Raw genomic sequence first — 19,923 nt, 5'->3', positions numbered from 1 at the left:
GGGTCATGAGGTACAGCTTTTATTGGACTATTAGGTGCTGTGGAGCACAGGCAGGATAATGCTGCTGCAGTTGTCTTGTTGGTGGGCTTCCTAGAGTCACCTGGTTGGCCGCTGTGTGAACAGACTGATGGACTTGATGGGCCTGGGTCTGTTCCAGCAGGGCCTTTCTTATGTTCTTACAACTAGTCCCCTGCAGCCATAGGCTTCAGCACTCTTAATCTTAAAAACCCTTCCCCACATAGAGACTAAACCCTCATCCCCAAAACATTTGCTAACTTTTTCTCATGTGCTATTTTCCTACATGCAGGTGGGGAAACATTCAGACATGGAGCTTCCACCTTAAGTTAGAAGCGCTATAGGAAAAGCTTCTTTTGAACACACCACCAGCTAGCCCTGAATCTCCCTTTGGCTGGCAGGATAGTGGGAGCTTCTCTGTCAGTCTCAGTAAGGGGTGGTGCCGGGGAGATGTTGGATCTAAGCATGTCGAGGCCACCGATGCACCTGGAATTGTCAGGAAGCAAAACAGCAGGTGTGGTCGAATGTGTTCTCTGCACCCTGCCTCAGCCCAAGGTGTGCCGTGGAATCTCTGGCTGTCGATCCTGATCCGCTTTCAGGGGCTGTCCCAGAAAGAGTAGCTGACCCTAGAGATGGCCACTTGCCTGCCTGCCAGGGAGTTGGGCAGAGGGCACACAGTACGTAGCTGGTCAGAGGGGCCCGCTGTACATAAAAGAGCACCCGGGATGCCAAGCTGTCTCTTAAGGTGGGCCATGGCCTTGTTTGTAGCAGGCAGTGCCCCTTTGGCCAGCAATTGCCCACTGGCTTGAGTGTTCCCATTTGCCCTCCTTCTGCCCATGGCAGGATCCAGACATGGGTTCGAGATCCTTGCTGCTGGTTCTGGGTTTTGTTGAAAATAGAAGGGAAAAGCTCAGTAACTTTGTATTGGTAATACTTCACTGGCTAATATGTGTGGGAAGTCTCTCCCAGTGGCTTCGTGCAGGTATGAAACGATTCTCTGCCGGCTACGTCTTGGGGTGGGATGGGGGAGCGTAAGTCACCCGACAGCACCGTCTGAGACAGACACTACATAAGAGGTGAAACACTGTCATTCTGATGTCTCAGAAGTGCTGGCGGTATAGGAAGCTGCTTGGAAGGTAAGAAGAAGGAACGAGGTCCCATGTTCAGATGGGGAGTTGTCCCCTGTGATCATGAATGGGGTCTGGGACTCTCAGTCCAGGCTGAACCTGGTGAGTCTGTTCCACTGTTAGAAAGTTCTTCCTAATGTTTAGATGGAAACTCTTTTGATCTAATTTCAACCTGTTGGTTCTGGTCCGACCTTGTGGGGCAACAGAAAACAACTCTATGCCATCCTCTATATGACAGCCCTTCAAATACTTATCATATCACCTCTCAGTTTTGGGGAGTAACACCATGTAGCGGCAGCCAAAGTTTCAGACTTTCCTCTGCAACTAAACTGAGCACAGAACAAGAGGCAGTAGAAACTCTGAAGAGGGCAAAGGTTGGTGTCTCCAAAGAGCTCCGCTTTGGCTGCTCTGCCCAGGGACCATAGAGAGCTTGCTTGGGCCTCCAGAGAGGCTCCCGGGCCTTTGGCTGGAGGTTCCAGTTCTCATCAAGCAGAAAGGACTGCAGAATGTTAGGAATGGCAACCGGAAGGGTTATGGGGCAGCCAGGGTTTTGCTGCACTGGGAAGGAGCTTTACCTTTCCCCTCTAAACCACCTTAAAATGCGTGCAGAGAGTAGATGCAAAGTCACTTCTGTAGGACACGCTGACACTTAGTCCGACGTGTCCTGGACTGTGCTGCCACCCTGTTTGCACAGTGCAGACATGTGTCTCTTTCCTTTGGTTTCTCTTGATGCACTTAATAACCACCAGTCAGAAAAAAGAGTGAGTTGTGGCTGGAAAAGTTTGCTAGTTTGGGAGCAAACTTTTTATATATCTTTGTAAATAGAAGGTGCAATTCTCCTCTTCATCAGTAGAGGGCAGACATTCTGTGTGCTTTGCTGTCTGACAGGTTGTCTGTTTGATTCAGCAACTCAGACCCCCTTCCAAACTTCATCCCACATGCACAGAAACACACATACACACTCTTTGAATTGCTGCCTTTTCTACTCAAATTGCAACATGGAGGGAAACAGCTTTCAAATGGCCACACTGACACCCAGATGTGACTTTTACAGCAGCCTGTAGAAATACCAGTTGGATCTTGGAGCATTTAGTATTCTTTTCTTACATATCTAGGCAGCCTTTTGGTATGTCCAGAGAAGGGGCGTTGCATCCTTTCATTCTCAGCTTCCAGACCAAGCTGGGATCACTGCTACAAGCCTTTTGCATCTCAGAAAGTTTGGTGCTGGCGTTTTACAGAGCATGAATGGACACAGACCCTCACACCCCATATTGACTTTTTGTGAGAATCACTTTGGACCAGATATTTTTTGGGGGTGGGGAGATATGTACGTGCATGTGTGCCCATGATGTTGGAAACCTTTATCAGTTCCTGTGGCAGGTACCCTATGGGACAGATTACCTGTTACGGAATGTCGGGATCATTCGTCAACAGGGTCTTTCGAGAATACACTTAGAATGGTGCAGTCTGGGTGGGGCGGTACAGGAATTGTTCAGCAAGCAGAGCTGTGACTGACAGTGGCACCAAGCTGGGTGCACATGCAGTGAAACGATCCTGAGACGGCATAGATGGTTGCGGCAACGCTTCTTTTCCTTGCTTATCTGCTGGTGTGGCAAATGGGTTCTCCGAAGAGGCTCAGTGCAACATTAATCACTGTGCAGTAGGGATGCATGCCAGCCTGGTTGGGCACCGCAGCCCCAGGTGGGCAGTGATAGCCACCACCGGTACCGTTACTTTTACGGATGTGTGCATCCCTGCACACCTGACAAAAATGTGCCAGCCACCACATTGGAGGAAAATCCTCCACACTGAATGTTTCCTGAAGTCTCCCCTTTGCCCCAGCAGAGAATAGCTACGGCCATTGATGCATGGCTGTTTCCTCGCTGTCATCCCGCTGACTACTTTGGGGCTTTGCTTTGATTATGCTGGCATTTTCCGACCGCCAGAGCTCGCCTCGCTCTCCCCGCGCATTACCTCGCACTTTGCCCACGTTTTCTGAATTCGTGTTTAGCCAGCATCCAGAAAATGCGGGGAAAACATGCAGGGAGAGTGAGGTGACCTCTGACAGTTGGAAAAAAGCAAGCATAATCAAAGCAAACACCCCGAAGTAGTTGGCAGGGTGACTGTGAGGAAACAGCCATGCATAAATGGCAAAGATTGCCAATTTGGGATAAGTGACTTCCCATCCGCACTTCTGCCCACAAATTTTTTTGTGGGGTTCGTAAGTATCTGTAGTGAATTCTCCCCATGAGGGCCTGCTTTGCTTCACCTTCCTGGGCCTCTCTTGCGTCCCCAGGGCATTGCTCAAAGGAGAAATCCTTATTTTCTTAGAGGGGAAAATGCACTTTCTCATCTGATTCTGTGCCTTTCTCCAATTGCCTGCAGTGCTCTTTTCATCCGCCAGATGTGCGCAGTTGAGCTGCTTTGGCTCGGTTTCCTGGCACTGACGTCAGAGCCAGCCGATTGGAGGAGGAGGTCGGCTGACATTGTGTCATCCAGGCGGTGGCTCGTTTCCTCCCCCCTCCCCATTTCCTCCCTCCTCCGCCGCCTCCCTCCTCCCCTCCTGCTGGCCTCCTTTCTCGGAAACAAAGGCAGGAAAAGCCAGGGTGTTCCCTTCCCACCAATCCCTGCTTTTGTTTGGCTGCCATTGCCTATTGCCTTCTCCATCTGTCGCTCTCCAGACAAGAGATCGCATTTCTGGGATCCTTTGTTTTCCCTTTCTGGTGTCACACGGGGGATTTGTCAGCATTTTCTGCAGTGTGCTTGAGAGAGAAAAGCCCCAGTGTAAAGGATAGGCAGGGGGTGTTTGCCATCTGCTCCTGAACTGGCCCAGGAGGCATCACCTGCACAGGGGCATGCATATGACCCCCTTGATATGTGCGCCTGGCAACAACATGAAAAAGATCTCAAGAGCTTCCTTTAGATTAAAAAAAAAAACACTTGTAGGGCTTCCCCCCCCTTCCCTTTTGGTATGACTGCACTGTGCTGGGATGTGCCCTCCTCGGCTTTGAAATGGATCTTTGCCCCTTCCTGCCCCTGTGTGCCGATACTCAGCATGCCCCCATTTCTATGGGTATCCCGGATTCTTCTGTGCTGTTCAGTTCCCTTAACCCTCCCAGCTCATCTTCCCTTCCCATTGGAGCTTGTTCTTCTTTTTTCTTTTCTTGTTTTAAGGTTCCCACGGAGCTGTACCGGTGTGCTTCCTCCATGCCCTGCAGTGTTGGCAACTGTTTTTAAACTGCAGGAGGGTGCGGTGGAACCACCCAAATCTGTAAGCTGCGCTTTCCCAGCACTGAGTCACCCGGACTTTGCTGGGAAATTGCCCTTTGGCTGTTTCTAGAAATTGTGGCTCTCATGCAGAATCTTGGGCTCCCGTTTGTCGCAGAGACAACCAGGGTAGCCTCCTAAAGAGAGGTTGGATCCTGCATATCTGTTTCGCAAGCAGAAGTGCTTTCCTCTGGTGGAAGGAACCTTCCCCTTACAATCCGCTTGTGCCAGGAAAAGGCACCCCTCTGCAGGAATGTGCCTGCGTTGATGCAACGGATCCGTGGGATCCGACCTAGTGGACGGGCAGATGCCCCTGCGGATTGCCACATCTGCCGCTTTGTGGCCCTCCGTTTACGGCTCAGGAGAGGGCTGTGTTTCCTTTCCCTAGAAATCCCCAAGAAATGCTCAGCGTCCCTCCAACGCATGAGGCGTAACGAATCTGAGCGATGAGATCTTGAGTAGGCACTCTTGCCCTGGAAGCGTCTTGCTTGGCCAGACTCGAGCCCACCTGGTCAAGCCTTCTTTGCAAGAATCCCACCAGGCATGAAGCGGCCCCCTTGGAAACTGGCCCATGTATCCACTGCTGGACCACTGGAGACTTTAGGCCCAGCCCAGTTGTGGCGTTCGGGTGATTAGAACGAGAAGTCCCATTCCGTGACCTGAACTAGGTGAGGAAAGACGCGGCTTGAGTTGCGCCTGTCACGTATGAAGGAGGGCTCGTAGATCTCTGCAGAGAGAGCGCTGACTACCCGAAACCTCAAGGTACTCGGCATGGACAGGATTCACTTCCAGCATTAAGAGTTGTTGGACAATGGAATCAGCTACCTAGGGAGGTGGTGAGCTCCCCATCCGTGGCAGTCTTTAAGCAGAGGCTGGACAAACACTTGTCAGGGATGCTCTAGGCTGATCCTGCATTAAGCAGGGGGCTGGGCTAGATGGCCTGCATGGCACCTTCCAATTTAATAATTCTATTATTTTAAGAGGGCAAGCAGGGGCCTGAATCTTTCTTGGCTTCTTTTGTAGTGTTCTGCTCCTGACTCAGACGAGTGGAAAGCTGTTCCGCAGGCAGCTTTCATCCTGTGTGCGCTACAACTATGGTTCTTGAGTGTGGGGCAGGCCACTTCAAGGGGGTGAAGACAAAGGGCTGTGTAAACTTGCTCAGCCCAGGTATGGGTATTGTCATGGGGGAGAGGGGGAAGCAGGCATGCACAGGTAAAGCACAGATGTGGTGTGGGACATGCTCTGGTCATTCCCACGATCTGGGGATGCTGCTCCTAAGATTCAACATGTGTTCCCTTCCCGTTCGTTATATAGAACTATGAGCCAGTCTGGACTGTCCTAAGGAAGAGCTGATTGCATCAATTGAAACCAATACCATATTATTGCAAAAAAAAAAAAATTCCGCTGCCCCTTTCTCCATCTTCCAGCCTACCCTGCCCCAACCCTTGGTGAAATTCCAGCTCTTACCGAATCCTGCTGTTTCCTGGTTATGTAAAAAAGGGGGATTTTCCAGGGGAAACAGTTGCCTTGGACTTTTCAAGCACCAGATGGTGCTGTTGCCCTATTTTGCAGTGCCATGCTTTCCTCTGCCGCATTCGGCCATTTTAGGGAGGATGCTTCCCTGCCCACCAGCCTCCATTTTGTATTTGTGGCGCAGAAGAATAACAGGCTGAGCCAGGGAGGAGCCTGCAGGGGGAGCGGGGGGAGGGAAAAGGAAGCTGAGTCAGAGGCTGCCTTGGGATGGCTTTGCTTTCTCATTCCATCTGCACCCCCCCTCTCAGGTGAATGGAGGGGCCAGCGAGCAAGCAAGCTAGCTAGCTCTGTGTCTCACAAAGCTGCAGAGGAGGATTGTGTGCACCCCCTTGTCTTCTGCACCCCCTTGTCTTCTGCACCCCCTTGTCTTCTGCACCCCCTCTTCTGCCTGAAATGCCAACACTGGCAGTCCGAAGAGTTCGCTTGCACCCCATAGCCTCAGGAATAATTTGGGCAATTGCACTGTGATGCCCCAGGGCAGATGCTTCTGTGCCTCACGCAGGGGTGAGAGGCTGTGCGGGGCTAGGGGCTGATTATTGTCCCCCCACTCTTCTGCACATAGTGGGGAAATCTCACCAGCCTGCACGGTCGGTTTCTGTCCAGCAGAGGGGGAAAGAGAGAAGTCAGCTGTCGGCTTGCCGTTTGGAAGCAGACCATCTGATGTCTTTTGCATGTGTTAGGAAGGAATTATTCCGGCTCCGGAGAAACCAAAAACAAAGATTCCGACCTAAATCGCAGAGGGGGGATTTCCAAGGCAGCAGAGAAACAAAAGCAACTGTTGGAATAAGACCATTGGCAAATCTGATGCGTGTATATCTACTCCTGCCTTCCAGAGGCCTTAGAAGTAAAATTCCTTCTTCCAGTGCATCAGCGCTAGAAGCCATAGCAACCTTGGGGGGGGGGGATGCACCCCCTCCACCTTCTCCAGTCTGTAGCAGAGATTCTGTTCTGATATCTAGCATAACCTCCTCCCCCCCACCCCGCCTTGCCTTTTCCTGAACTCTGTGTGAAATAGAAGCGGGGGGGGGGGGTGTTTGCTGAGTTGCAGAGCTGAAGCTGGGCGTGGCTCTGGACTGAATTAAATTGAGTGCCCCCCGAGAAAGATGTGACTGATATGCTTAGGACTGGTTAAATTGTGGAACTCCCTGCCCCAGGATGGTGATGGCCACCAGCTTGGAAGGTTTTAAGAGGGGAGTGGACATGTTCATGGAGGAGAGGGCTATCTATGGCTACTAGCCAAAATGGACACTAGTCATGATGCATACCTATTCTCTCCAGGATCACAGGAGCATGCCTATTATGTTAGATGCTTTGGAACACAGGCAGGACAATGCTGCTGCAGTTGTCTTCTTTGTGGACTTCCTAGAGGCACCTCCTTGGCCACTGTGTGGACAGACTGCTGGACTTGATGGGCCTTTGTGTGGTCCAGCATGGCTCTTCTTATGGCTGCCAACTTGGAAGGCTTTAAGAGGGGAGTGGACATGATCATGGAAAATAGGGCTATCCATGGCTACTAGTCAAAATGAATACTAGTCATGATGCATACCTATTCTCTCCAGGTTCAGAGGAGCATGCCTATTATATCAGGTTCTGTGGAACAGAGGCAGGACAATGCTGCTGCAGTCGTCTTGTTTATGAGCTTCCTAGAGGCACCTGGTTGGCCGCTGTGTGAACAGACTGCTGGACTTGATGGACCTTAGTCTGATCCAGCATGGCCTTTCTTATGTTCTTATGGGTTTTTGACTGTTGTGCCCTGTTGCCTTGAGGAGGCTGCTGTGGTAAGTTCTCAGCCCCGAGATAAGCTTCTGCAGTGCAGGGATTTATTCGATGCCATGATTATTGGCAGCCTGCTCCATTTTGACAAGCGCAGCAGCTTGCACAGGCTTACCTCTTTTGCGCACTGCTGTTTCTAGCACCGTACCCCTGCACTGCTTGTCTCTTGCCGGCTATCCCAGTACGGGACCCGAGGGGGCCGCAATTCTCCTTTCCTGCATTCCATCACTAATGTGAGGCCCCCTTCACCTTGTTGTGAGTTGGCAAACTTGTGCCGGGGCTGTAGCGCTTCATCTAGGGCAGTCAAATTCTTCTCCATGCAAAAAAGGTTCCTTCCTTGGCAGAAAGCGACCCTGTCAGGCGCCTGCTAGTTCTAGATATGCAGGGGCTCTTTTGGTATCAAGAGACACCCCATCATGTAGCTGCCCTCTGCAATATGAAGCGGTACAGCCCTGGCACAGCTTATGCCTCTTCAGTGAAAACTGGACCCTTTATTTCTTACTCCGATGCCCCCAAACAAATAGACGCAAAGCCAATTCCATGTCCTGTTTTAACACAAGAGGCTTTTTTCTAACCTCGTCGTTTCCCTTCTCCCCCGCACACACCTCCTCCTCCTCCCGGGTTCCTGCACGCGAGATCTTTCGCATCCAGAGACACCCCTCCCTCCCCTTTTGCACATAAATATGCTGAAGGCAGCCTGGTTCCCTTTCATGTGTGCAAATGCACGGAAATCTAGGTCAGTGACTCTGAACCCCTTAGCAACAGCGCTTGTGACCTGGGAAGGCAGCCTGTGTCGAGGGAGTGGGGCTGCCAGTCGCTGCGGATTGGTGAAGCCCACTCTTCTATGCACACACACAAACACACCTATATCTTTCCCATCATCATGTCACTAGGGAGTTTGAGCCAGTCTGCGTTCGCTTCGTGGACCTTGTTACAGTAGGGAGGGGGAGATGGTGTCTTTCCTTTCTGGGAAACTTCCTTAGACCAAGAGTTCCCCAGAAAGTTCCCTGGTAACCCGTCATCATCATTCATGACCTCCTGAGAACCTCTGGACCGGGGTGTCAAACATATGGTCCATAGGCCAGATCCAGCCCCTTGAGAGCTCTTATCTGGCCAGCTAAGGCAGCCACCTTCCCCAGTCCCGATCTGGGGTGGCAAGGCATGGCCCGGCCCGGCCCGACCCGACCAAGTGACATTTATGTCATTTCCTCCCCTTGTAACAAATGAGCTTGATCCCCCTGCTCTAGGTTGACCCACTGAGAAGGCCCTCTTCCAGCACAGCGCCAAAGCAATAACCAAATAACATATAACCAATCCTGGTAGCTCCCATGCAGTCTACCACATGGGGAAGAGATGAAGAGAAATATCCCAGAGAAATACATAGCGCAAGCAAAAAAATGTCTTTATAAAAAGGTTTATTGTAAAACGGGGGTGGGAGGGAAAGGGCTGGTGAGATTCAAAAAGGGGTGGGAAGAGGCAAAACAAAATACCGGGGACAGCACCCAGCAACAACAGAAAGACATTCAAATAAAAAGCAATGCAGTTGCACTCAGGCCCCATTTCCCTTTTATTACTGTAACAATCCTGAGTTAATGGAATTCTTTCTACTGACATTATAGGTAAGCAACATGTAAACTAGAGGGGTTGGCCTGCCCTTTTCACGGGCTGGTCTAGGGCTTGAGAGTTGCCCTAGAGACCGAATTGAACAGGGAAACTGGTAGCACGACACCATCCCAGATATCCTGTTTATCCCTCTCTCTCTCCTTTCATTGCCTTGGCTGGCTTCCTGCTTGCTATTGTAAAAATGCAGACTTGCCACCCTGTGATTGTTCCAAGAAACGATCTGCCTTGCCATCGGATGTGAGGGAGAACTTGTGAGTCAGCTTTTCCCTTCTCCAAGAAGTTGCTTGTGTGTGTGTGTGGGGGGGGTTGTTGTGTCTTTCTGGGGTGCACAAGAACCCTTGAAATACAGAATACACACCCACTGAGGTAAAATCTGGAATGCCCCCTGACCTTGCGGTGGGTAAAGAAAATCCGACATGCAATACCGCAGGCATATGGAGAGCCGCCTTGCCAATAATTCCACAAAGTCACTTGTCATACAAAAATGATAATGTACCACAATGATTCCCAAAGTGGGCAGTACCACCCCCTGGGGGGGGCGATGGGATTACCTAGGGGGGCACTAAGAGGCAAGAGGGCAGCCTCTAGCGCCCCCCTTCAACTGCGTTGTTCACTAATTTACAGTAGATCAAGCTATGGCCCCATGCTGGCAAATTTGGTGGAAACTATCCGAATTTTTTTCCAGACTTTGAAGAGCTGGTACCACTGGATCAAGTTCATCAGTTTTGTTGAATACATTTCAACTAAAAAGTTTTAATTTGATTTTGAATAGATGTGCAATTAATGGTTACTGTTTTGAAATTTTATTATCATCTTTAGTGCGTCATGCAAACCCCTATTTTGAATAATGCTTTTTATAGGATAGGGGGCGCGCTGGGGTTGAGTTTGTGGAACCAAGGGAGCCCCCAAAAAGTCTGGGAACCACGGAGGTACCAGGATTCCTGCCCACACACGCACACAACTGTGTTATTCATTTGAGGCACGGGTTTGAGCTGAAAGAAGGAGCCAGCGGCTTTCCCATTTCCCCCGGCTTTCTTTCCTGGCTGGCTGGAGCTGGTGCTCACCTGAGGCAGGTGACCAGGTTGTTCATTTGCCTCTTGGAACAGGTTAGGGATTGAGCCCCAGAACCGCAATGGTGGAAAGAACTCTGCTGTCGGACTTCGTCGGGGGCTGCCCTGAGGCAGCAGCTCCTCAGATCCTGTGCCAAGTTCCCTGTCCAGGATCATCTTTTGCCAGTGTGGCAAAAGAGAGCCAGCGTGGTGTAGTGGTTAAGAGTGGACTCTAGTCTGTAGAACTGGGTTTGATTCCCCACTCCTCCACATGAGTGGCGGACTCTAATCTGGTGTGCTGGGTTTGATTCCCCACTCCTCCACATGAAGCCTGCTTGGTGACCCTGGGCTAATCACAGTTCTCTCAGAACTCTCTCAGCCCCACCTCCCTCACAAGGTGCCTGTTGTGGTGGGGGGAGGTGATTGTAAGCCACTTTGAGGCTCTTTTTGGTCGAGAAAAGCGGAGTATAAAAACCAATTCTTCACTGCTTGACTCCTGGTGCAGGAGCGGCCATGAGTATTTTTCCACCTGTCCAGTGTTAGAAGAAGAAGAGTAGGTTTTTATATGCCTATTTTCACTACCTTTTAAGGAGAATCAAATCATTTTACAATCTCCTTCCCTTCGTCTCCCCACAACAGACACCTTGTGAAGTAGGTCAGGCTGAGAGAGTTTGGAGAGAACTGTGACCTAGCCCAAGGTCACCCAGCAGGCTTCATGTGGAGGAGTGTGGAATCGAACCCGGTTCCCCAGACTAGAGTCCGACGCTCTTAACCACTACACCATGCTATCTGTCACCAACGCCATGCAAGGTGGGGTGCCAGGGCTGGTGGTCGATCTTTCCGAGGCTCTTTTTGCTGCTGAATCATCTCCCTTCTGGGGAGAGACTGTGCCTCAGCATTAGAGCATCTGCTTTGTATGCCAGAAGGATGCAGGTTCAGTCCCCGCCATCTCCAGTTAAAGGGCCAGGTAGTGGGTGATGTGAAAGACCGGAGACCCTGGAGAGCTGCTTGCTAGTCTGAGAGGACAGTACTGACCCTGGTGGACCAGTGGGTCTGATTCAGAGTGAGGCAGCACCAGCAACAAAGGGAGAAAAATTTCAGCCTAAGAACAACAGAAGTAAGCATCCACATCCAAGGCCAAAGGTTGTACAATGTAAAGGTTATGTCAATACAAAATATGTATATATTTATTACAGGCTAAAATCTATAACGTATATAGAGGCCCTGCAATAGCTTACCAAACCAACATGCTCACGTGCACATACAACACAAATAGACATAAAATCACAAAGTAAAATTTTGTGATTTTATGTCTTATTTGTGTTGTATGTGTACATCAGTACCACCCCCTGGGGGGGATTACCTAAGGGGACACTAAGAGGCAAGAGGGCAGCAGGGGGGCTCTGGAGGTGGACCCCTTCAACTATGTTGTTCACTAATTTACAGTAGATCAAGCGATGGCACCATGCTGGCAAATTTGGTGGAAACTATCAGAATTTTTTTCCAGACTTTGAAGAGCTGGTACCACTGGATCACGTTCATCCATTTTGTTGAGTAAATTTCAACTAAAATGTTTTAATTTGATTTTGAATAGATGTGCAATTAATGGCTACTGTTTTGAAATTTTATTGTTATCATTTTCTTTAATGAGTCATGCAAACCCCTATTTTGAATAATGCTTTTTATAGGATAGGGTAGGGGGCACTGGGGTTGAGTTTGTGGAACCAAGGCGGTGGTGGCCCGAAAAGTTTGGGAACCACTTGTGTACATGAACATGTTGGTTTGGTAGGCTATTGCAGGGCCTTATATATGTTATTGATTTTAGCCTGTAGTAAATATGTACATATTTTGTACTGACATAACCTTTATATTGTATAGCCTTTGGCTTGGATGTGGATTTTTTCTTAACCTTTGTGTACTTAATTCAGTCTAAGACAGCACAATGTGTTCATGTACTGCCTCTAATGAATGTGGTGGGGGTTGAGGAGGGCATCATATATCTCTTCAGTATGATCAGCCACTTTTGCAGGTACCCTATGGGGATGTTTTGTGCCGGCTGGTTTAAAACGAAGGGGTTCCCTGAGTTGCTGACATCTTGCACTCCTTTGACCCGCAGCAAAAAAGCAGCAGGAGAACGGGGAGGAGAAGATCCAGTCCAAGAAGAAGGTCAAAGAGCTGCGAGTGCTGGATTCAAAGAACGCCCAGAATCTTTGTGAGTAGGGCTAGCTTCAGTACAGGGGGTCTGCAGCCTTTTGCAATGAAAGAGCCAAACTATGGATAAATTCAGAGCAAGAGATAAACAAAGAGCCAGTATAAGAGAGCCAGTTTGCATTAACTGAAACTGTACAACTTAACAGTATAGTTGATGTGTTGGTTAATCAGAAAGTTTCTGCAGCCCAAACACTGGTTGTTGTGAGTCCTTCGTTAGGAAGCTGCATGCATGAGATCTTGCAGTATCATAAATATACACCCTGAATGATCATTTCAGCGCACTGGCATAAATCTGTGCATGGTGTACACTTTGATTGCTGGCAACTGTTCCTCTCTATAATTTCCCATTTTATAAAGCTTGTATAAGAAGCGCTTGAGGTCCCGTAAAAACCATTGCCTTCCATTCCGTTTGCATACTTGGTCATTCTAGCACCCCACCTATCCATTCAGATGTGGGATGTGAGCCACATCTGGCTCTAGAGCCCTAGGCTGCTGACCACCCTCTAGCAATTGCCCCAGTCTTAAGGCAAGAAGGAGCCCCGTGGCGCAGAGTGGTAAGTTGCAGTACTGCAGTCAAAAACTGCTCACGACCTGAGTTCGATCCTGACGGAAGTTGGTTTCAGGTAGCCGGCTCGAGGTTGACTCAGCCTTCCATCCTTCTGAGGAAGGATGCTGTGGGTAAAGTGTAGATGACTGGGGAAGGCAATGGCAAACCACCCCATAAAAACATAGTCTGCCTAGTAAATGTTGTGATGTGATGTCACCCCATGGGTCAGGAATGACCTGGTGCTTGCACAGGGGTCTACCTTTACCTTACCTTAAGGCAAAGCTCTGAGTTTAGTCGAAAGAGCTAGAGGATGGAGACGGGGGCAGTCAAGCTGTGCATCCCAAGGCTTTGGGCAGGATGCGGTCACCAGACATTTACTTCGCTTTTGTGTGAACTTGGCAGCAATTTTCTTGGGCTCCTTCCGCATGCCCTATGAGGAGATCAGGAACGTCATCCTGGAGGTGAATGAAGCTGTGTTGACCGAGTCCATGGTACAGGTGAGCACAGGCTGAAGCTTGCAAGTGTATTCTTCTCGGGTGAGCAGGCCTTGCAGAGTTTGTGCACACACACACAAACACACACACACATGCTTAATACGCATCTTGTTTTTGTGGCTGCCTTAGACGGGAAAAGTAGATTTTCGAGCCCTTGCAGTTGACCTCAAGCTTCCCTCTTTCCTGGCCTTTCTCCTTCATCTTAGCTCTGAGACCAGCCGTTCTCTGCCAGGCACGTGAGAAGGGGGTAGGACTGGCCTCTCCAACCCCTGATCTCTTTACACAAATCTGGATCAGTCTCAGAGAGAAATGAGCTCCGAGTCTTTAATCAGGACCTTTCAGCAATTAATCAAGTATGTCTAGCACAAAAAGATCTGCTCTAGCCCATACGTACATCTTCGACTAAAATGTTTTGCCTCGCATGACCCAGTAAAGATCAGTTGAGAGCTTGTTCTGACCACCTCAGCTCCAAGAGGAAGTCAAGGTTGTCTTTAACATCCTGCCTCCTGCCCAAGACTTCTCCTATTTCCTTTTTTAGAAGTATTCCCAGGGTATGGAAACCCCCCTCTGCCTTGCCAATTGGAGAGCATGCCACCTGCCCTCTCCTTTTCTAAGCCCAGGAAAAAGGCATCTTTTCTCTCTCATTCAAGCCCAAGTCCTATAACTGAAGCCAGACTGTATCCTCAAAAGGTTACAATAATCTCCACGCCCCTGTGATGTGGCTTACACCCCCGTCTGCCACAGTGACACGTGGATCTTGCCTTCCCTTGAATTTATTCTTTTGGATTTTTGGCTGCCCAGACATTTATTTGGGACCCCAGCCCAAGGTGATGGATGTTTGTTTAGAACCTGCTTAGACAGGTAGTGGTAGCTCCAGCTTCCTACTCTTGCTTCGGCCTCTTCGGCCTCTTACCACCACCACCCCCCTTAATGCATGCATGCATGCTGCACCCAATGTGTGGATGTTTGAAATGTTTGCTTCTCATTGTGAGTACTCTCTAATATTTGGTGTGGTTGCTATATGCAGGATACTAAGAGCCAGCATGGCATAGTGGTTAAGAGCGTTGGTTTGGAGTGGTGGACTCTGATCTGGAGAACCGGGCTTGATTCCCCACTCCTCCACATGAGCGGCGGAGGCTAATCTGGTGAACTGGATTTGTTTCCCCACTCCTCCACATGAAGCCAGCTGGGTGACCTTGAGCTAGTCACAGTTCTCTTAGAGCTCTCTCAGTCCCATCTACCTCACAGGGTGTCTGTTGTGGGGCAGGGAAGGGAAGGTGATTGTAAGCCGGTTTGAGTCTTCCTTAAGTGTTAGGGAAAGTCAGCATATAAAAACCAACTTTTATTCTCCTTATCCTCCTTCTTTTTTTGTGGATGCTTGAATGTATCTACAATACAGCAATGTCTGGTTGTTTAGGAGCCTTAGCTACTATTTGTGTGTGTCAGCCCCTCAAGCTGGGTCTAGATAAGTTTGCAGCTCCTCTAGCACAGGCGTGAGAGGCACCCGAAGGAGGTTTTCTCCATTATGCTCGGAGAGAATTTGGACTAGACGGTAAAGTGGGCATCACTCTCACAGACAGGTGTCTAGCAGTTCCGACCTGAGCAGGTTTGTTCAGAATTTTGCTCATGCCTGTTCAGTGGGACTTTACACCCTGGAAAGTGTTCTTAGGAGGGTACTGCAGGACACACATGTCTTCTTGACCACGCACAGTAACCATATAGCTGGAGGTCTGAGTTCAGTTTGGTGAGGTACCTATCGTGCAGGCCTGGTGTGGAAGATGATGTTTGTGTTTAAATTCCTGCCATCCAGTGATGTATCAGATTCTCCCCAAGGATACAGAAGTCTGAAAAGTGAGTGCTTCTCAACGTATTATTCCTTTCTTGGGGGAAAAGTATCTGTTGCCCTTCGTTGTATACTTAACTCATACCCCTCACAGGCAGACCTTCTTGCCTTGACAGTCAGCCCCAGTTCAACTAACGGTATCCTCCTTCCAGCTTGGTGTATTGGTTAAGAGCAGCAGACTCTAATCTGGAGACTCGGATTAGATTTTCCACTCCTCCACATGCAGCCTGCTGGGTGACCTTGGGCTAGTCACAGTTCTCTCCGAACGCTGTCAGCCCCACCTACCTTACAAGGTGTCTGTTGTGGGGAGGGGAAGGGCAGTTGATTGTTTTTTTAAAAATAATTTTTTTCTATTTTTATATGAACAAAACAGAAAAGAAAAAAATGAAGTAAATCAGTATAAAATACAGAATAAAAAAGTACAAAACATTGAATTATATTAGTTGATTCAAGTAGTAAATGAATCCATATATAATACCTAAAATACCCACCACCCACCTATAGTGTACTCCCCCTATATCCTCCCACCACTGTGTGGAACTTCTGGCGAAGTGTCTTACAGGTTAATTTTACAATAGCTTACCATACTACTAAGCTTTAAGAGAATTGTATCTATAGCTTGGTCACGAAGTTAGTAAGATTCGTCTTTGCCAGTTTATCCCAATATGCAAAGGCCTTTAACCAAGACTTTTTAAATTCTTCCATGTCTTTCCCATGCAGGGAATCTGTTAGTTTGGCCATTCACACATAAAACCATAGTTTTTCTCTCCAGTCTTTAATTGAGGGTCTATTTACCAACTTCCAGGATCTTGCTATCGTGATCCTCGCCGCTGCAAAACTATATTGACATATGACTCTATCACTTCTACTGATTTTATCAATTGCAATCCCCAATAAACAAAAAGCCAGATCAGGTTTTACCCTAATATTAATCAAATTATTGGTTTCTTTTATTACCTTTCTCCAAAAATTTTTAATCTTTTTGCAAAACCACCAAGCATGCATAAAAGTTCCACGTTCAATTCCACATTTCCAACATAAATCTGTAGTTCCAATTTTCATTTTATTTGCCAACACAGGTGTGATATACCATCTGTAGAACATTTTATACATGTTCTCCCTAACTTCACTAGAGATTGTAAATTTAAATTCTCTTTTCCATAATATTTCCCATACCTCTAACTTGATTGTTAGCCGCTTTGAGACTCCTTTTGGTAGAGAAAAGGAGGGTATAAAAACCAATTCTTCTTCTTCTCTCCCAGAACCTCATTAAGTTAGTGCCAGAACCAGACAAGCTGAAGATGATAGCAGAACTGAAGGAAGAGTACAGTGAGCTGGCTGAGCCCGAACAGTTTGGAGTGGTGGTGAGTGTCCTGCCCGTGAAGTCTAGGGAGCAGATCGAGAAGTGCGCCTCCCTCCAAAAAGAAGCAGCTGTATTTTCAGCTCCTTTCGTTTCTCAGGTGTGGCCTGTCCCTGTCCGAGAAGGAGGGGGTTGCCTGTTGTTTCTCCCATCATCATTAATACTGGGGGTTCTCTGTGCACATCCATAGAAGGAGATCCTCTGTATCTCTGTATCTCTGCCTGCTTGCACAACAGTCTGCCCACAAGCCGGGCCCCGTATCTCAAAGCCTGTTGTTTTCTATCAGTCATCCCCAAAACAGAGGCTGCCACTAGGAATGGGAACTATTTTAAAGCCCTACTGTCAAATTTTGAAACCTCATGCTGGCGGGGGTAGAGGGAAGGTTGAAGACTGGAGCAGGCAGAAGAATCGGTTGGAAAGCACCTGTCGGGGGTGCAGCCCACACACACACCCCACACACACACACATTGCGTGTCAGCTCCAGGGGATGGGAACAGGGACCTAACGCTTCTCCGCCACACAGGGAGCGCTCCTTGCCTTTGCTCACCATCGAGAGCGGCAGGGAGAATGGGCAAACCAGCTGGGTCGATGGACGTGCAGGGAGAAGCAGTGCTTTAAGGAGCCGGAGTTGGTTCTTCTGCCCAGGAATTGGCTGCAGCAGACAAAAGGGAGGTTGGCTAGGGTTCCAGCGTGGTGTGAGAGCCAGCGTGGTGTAGTGATTAAGAGCGGTGATTTGGAGCAGTGAACTCTGATCTGGAGAACCGGGTTTGATTCCCCACTCCTCCACATGAGTGGCGGAGGCTAATCTGGTGAACTGGGTTGGTTTCCCCACTCCTGCACATGAAGCCAGCTGGGTACATTGGGCTAGTCACAGCTCCCTCAGCCCCACCTACCTCACGGGGTGTCTGTTCTGGTGAGGGGAAGGCAAGGAGATTGTAAGCCAGTTTGATTCTTCCTTAGGTGGTAGAGAAAGTTGGCATATAAAAACCAACTCATCTTCTTCTTCCACCCGCTGTGATCCTTTCACGAGGACCGCAGTTCCCTCCGAGAGCATAGGAAGCCGCACTGGGCAGGCATGCCCCGGGGCCTTCCTTAGGAAAGGCCCAGTTGCAGGCCACAGAGGGGAGTGGGCTGTACTCCCCAGCCAGGAGGAGAGAGCCCAGAGAAGGAGGAGTGAGGCTAAGGGCGACCTGACTCTCCCTTCCTCTCGTTCTGAGGCCAAAGTGACGAAAGGGTTGAAACAGAGTCGACTGAAACGTAAGCCATCAAAGACAGAGGTCCTGTGGCTGGGCCGTCCGGGGCAGGGATTGGGACGCCAGCTGCCCAATCTTGACAGGGTGCGAATAGCACCTGCACCTACCATCAAGAGTTTAGGTGTGATCCTGGATTCCTCCTTACCTATGGAAGAAGTCGGGGAATGGATCTGGATCTGATGAGGATGGTCCTTTCAATTCAAGCAACATATTTTTATGTCCCTCTTTCCATTTGTGATGCACGCGTTCGGCATTGTTGGTTCCTATACTTCAGGCTCATCGGACAGGTGCTGAAATGTTTTCCTCAGAGTAGGATGCTGACGGTAAAAGACAGACGCCTTGTTCGCTTTTCACGGGGACTCTTTCAATAGAGTAGCGACTGCTTGCCCCCATCACTTCTGGAAAGGGGAGAGCGGAATGAAGAAGACTGTGGCGTTGGCGGGGCATCTTTCAAGTCATCGAGTGACGTTTTTTGGGTATGCCAAAAGACGGGGTTTCTTTTCAGTGTTCTGCTGCTGTCTGTGTCCCACAGCATCCGTCTTCCACAATCTGGTTCTTCCAGAGACCACCATCCTTGGTAAACAGCATCTCTCTTCTTTCCCTCCTCTTCAGACTGCCTTGGTTCCTTCCGGCTGTCCTCCACCTCCCCCCTTCTGTGTGTGACCGTGAGATCTGTCCCCTTCCCTTCTCAGATTAGTTCCGTTCCCCGCCTGAGGTCCCGCCTCAATGCCATCCTCTTCAAGCTCCAGTTTAATGAACAGGTGGAAAACATCAAGCCGGAGATTGTCGCCGTGACGGCCGCCTGCGAGGAAGTCCGGAAGAGCCAGAGTTTCTCCAACCTCCTCTCCATCATTCTCTTGGTGGGCAACTACATGAACGCGGGCTCCATGAACGCCGGGGCCTTCGGTTTCAACATCAGCTACCTCTGCAAGGTGAGCCTTCAGGACTGAGCAGAATTGCCCTTATATCGACCTCTCTCGTGCGGGAGTGTGTGTGTGGGGGGTCAGGGGCAGCCAGTGGGGCTCTTCGTGCTGAGCAGGGTTCACGTCGCCCCCCCCTTTCCCCCCACCAGCTCCGAGACACAAAGTCGGCCGATCAGAAGCAGACCTTGCTCCACTTCTTAGCCGAAACCTGTGAGCTGCAGTATCCTGACGTGTTGAAGTTCCCGGATGAACTCATCCACGTGGAGAAGGCGTGCCAAGGTATTCGGGGGTGGGGGTGGGCGGAGGGTGTACAGGTGTGTTCCCAGGGGATAAGGTGAGTTATCTGAGAAGTAACGGGTGTGTTTCTGAGGTAGGGCGAAGGAGGGTAATTTGAGCTTCAGTTTGCATGGGCCAGACTTGCTAGTTGTTTTCTGCTGAAATAGACAGCCTGAGTGGGAGGGGCTGTGGCTCAGTGGTAGAGCATCTGCTTGGCATGCAGAAGGTCCCAGGTTCAATCCCTGGCATCTCCAGTTAAAGAGACTAGGCAAGTAGGTGATGTGAAAGACCTCTGCCTGAGACCCTGGAGAGCCGCTGCCTGTCTTAAGGGGACAATATTGGCTTCGATGGACCAAGAGTATCAGGCAGATTCATGTGTCTCCTTGTGGCCTGCATGCAGCTAACCAGAGATGGGGAGAAAAGACGGTTCTGAGCCAAATGGCAGGAAAATTTTGTCATGCTGGTTCTGTCCTTTGTCCCTTCCACTGTCTCTGTTGCCTTTCCCAAAGGAGAGGCTGGCTGCATGAATCAAGGCAGTCTTTGGCAGGGAGGAGGGAAGAAGCGGGCATCAGAATGGGGGCTAGCTTCTGCCAAGGCTGCCTGCAGAGCGTTCTCTTCCCAGACCCTTT

The 19,923-nt window shown here is 49.5% G+C and overlaps 1 protein-coding gene across 1 annotated transcript in view; it reads left to right on the top strand.

Moving 5' to 3' along the window:
- Positions 1-19,923, top strand: part of DIAPH1 (diaphanous related formin 1) — a 112,846-nt gene that overhangs the window by 68,834 nt on the left and 24,089 nt on the right. The window contains exons 18-22 of the mRNA XM_056862298.1: positions 12,504-12,599; positions 13,548-13,642; positions 16,745-16,846; positions 18,788-19,027; positions 19,168-19,297. Of these exons, the coding sequence (XP_056718276.1) occupies positions 12,504-12,599; positions 13,548-13,642; positions 16,745-16,846; positions 18,788-19,027; positions 19,168-19,297 (663 nt within the window). The remainder of the gene's footprint in view (positions 1-12,503; positions 12,600-13,547; positions 13,643-16,744; positions 16,847-18,787; positions 19,028-19,167; positions 19,298-19,923) is intronic.

Source organism: Euleptes europaea, chromosome 17 (genome assembly GCF_029931775.1).
Source record: "Euleptes europaea isolate rEulEur1 chromosome 17, rEulEur1.hap1, whole genome shotgun sequence".
In the NCBI taxonomy this organism is placed as follows: domain Eukaryota; kingdom Metazoa; phylum Chordata; class Lepidosauria; order Squamata; family Sphaerodactylidae; genus Euleptes; species Euleptes europaea.
This window is presented reverse-complemented; position numbering and strand designations above follow the sequence as displayed.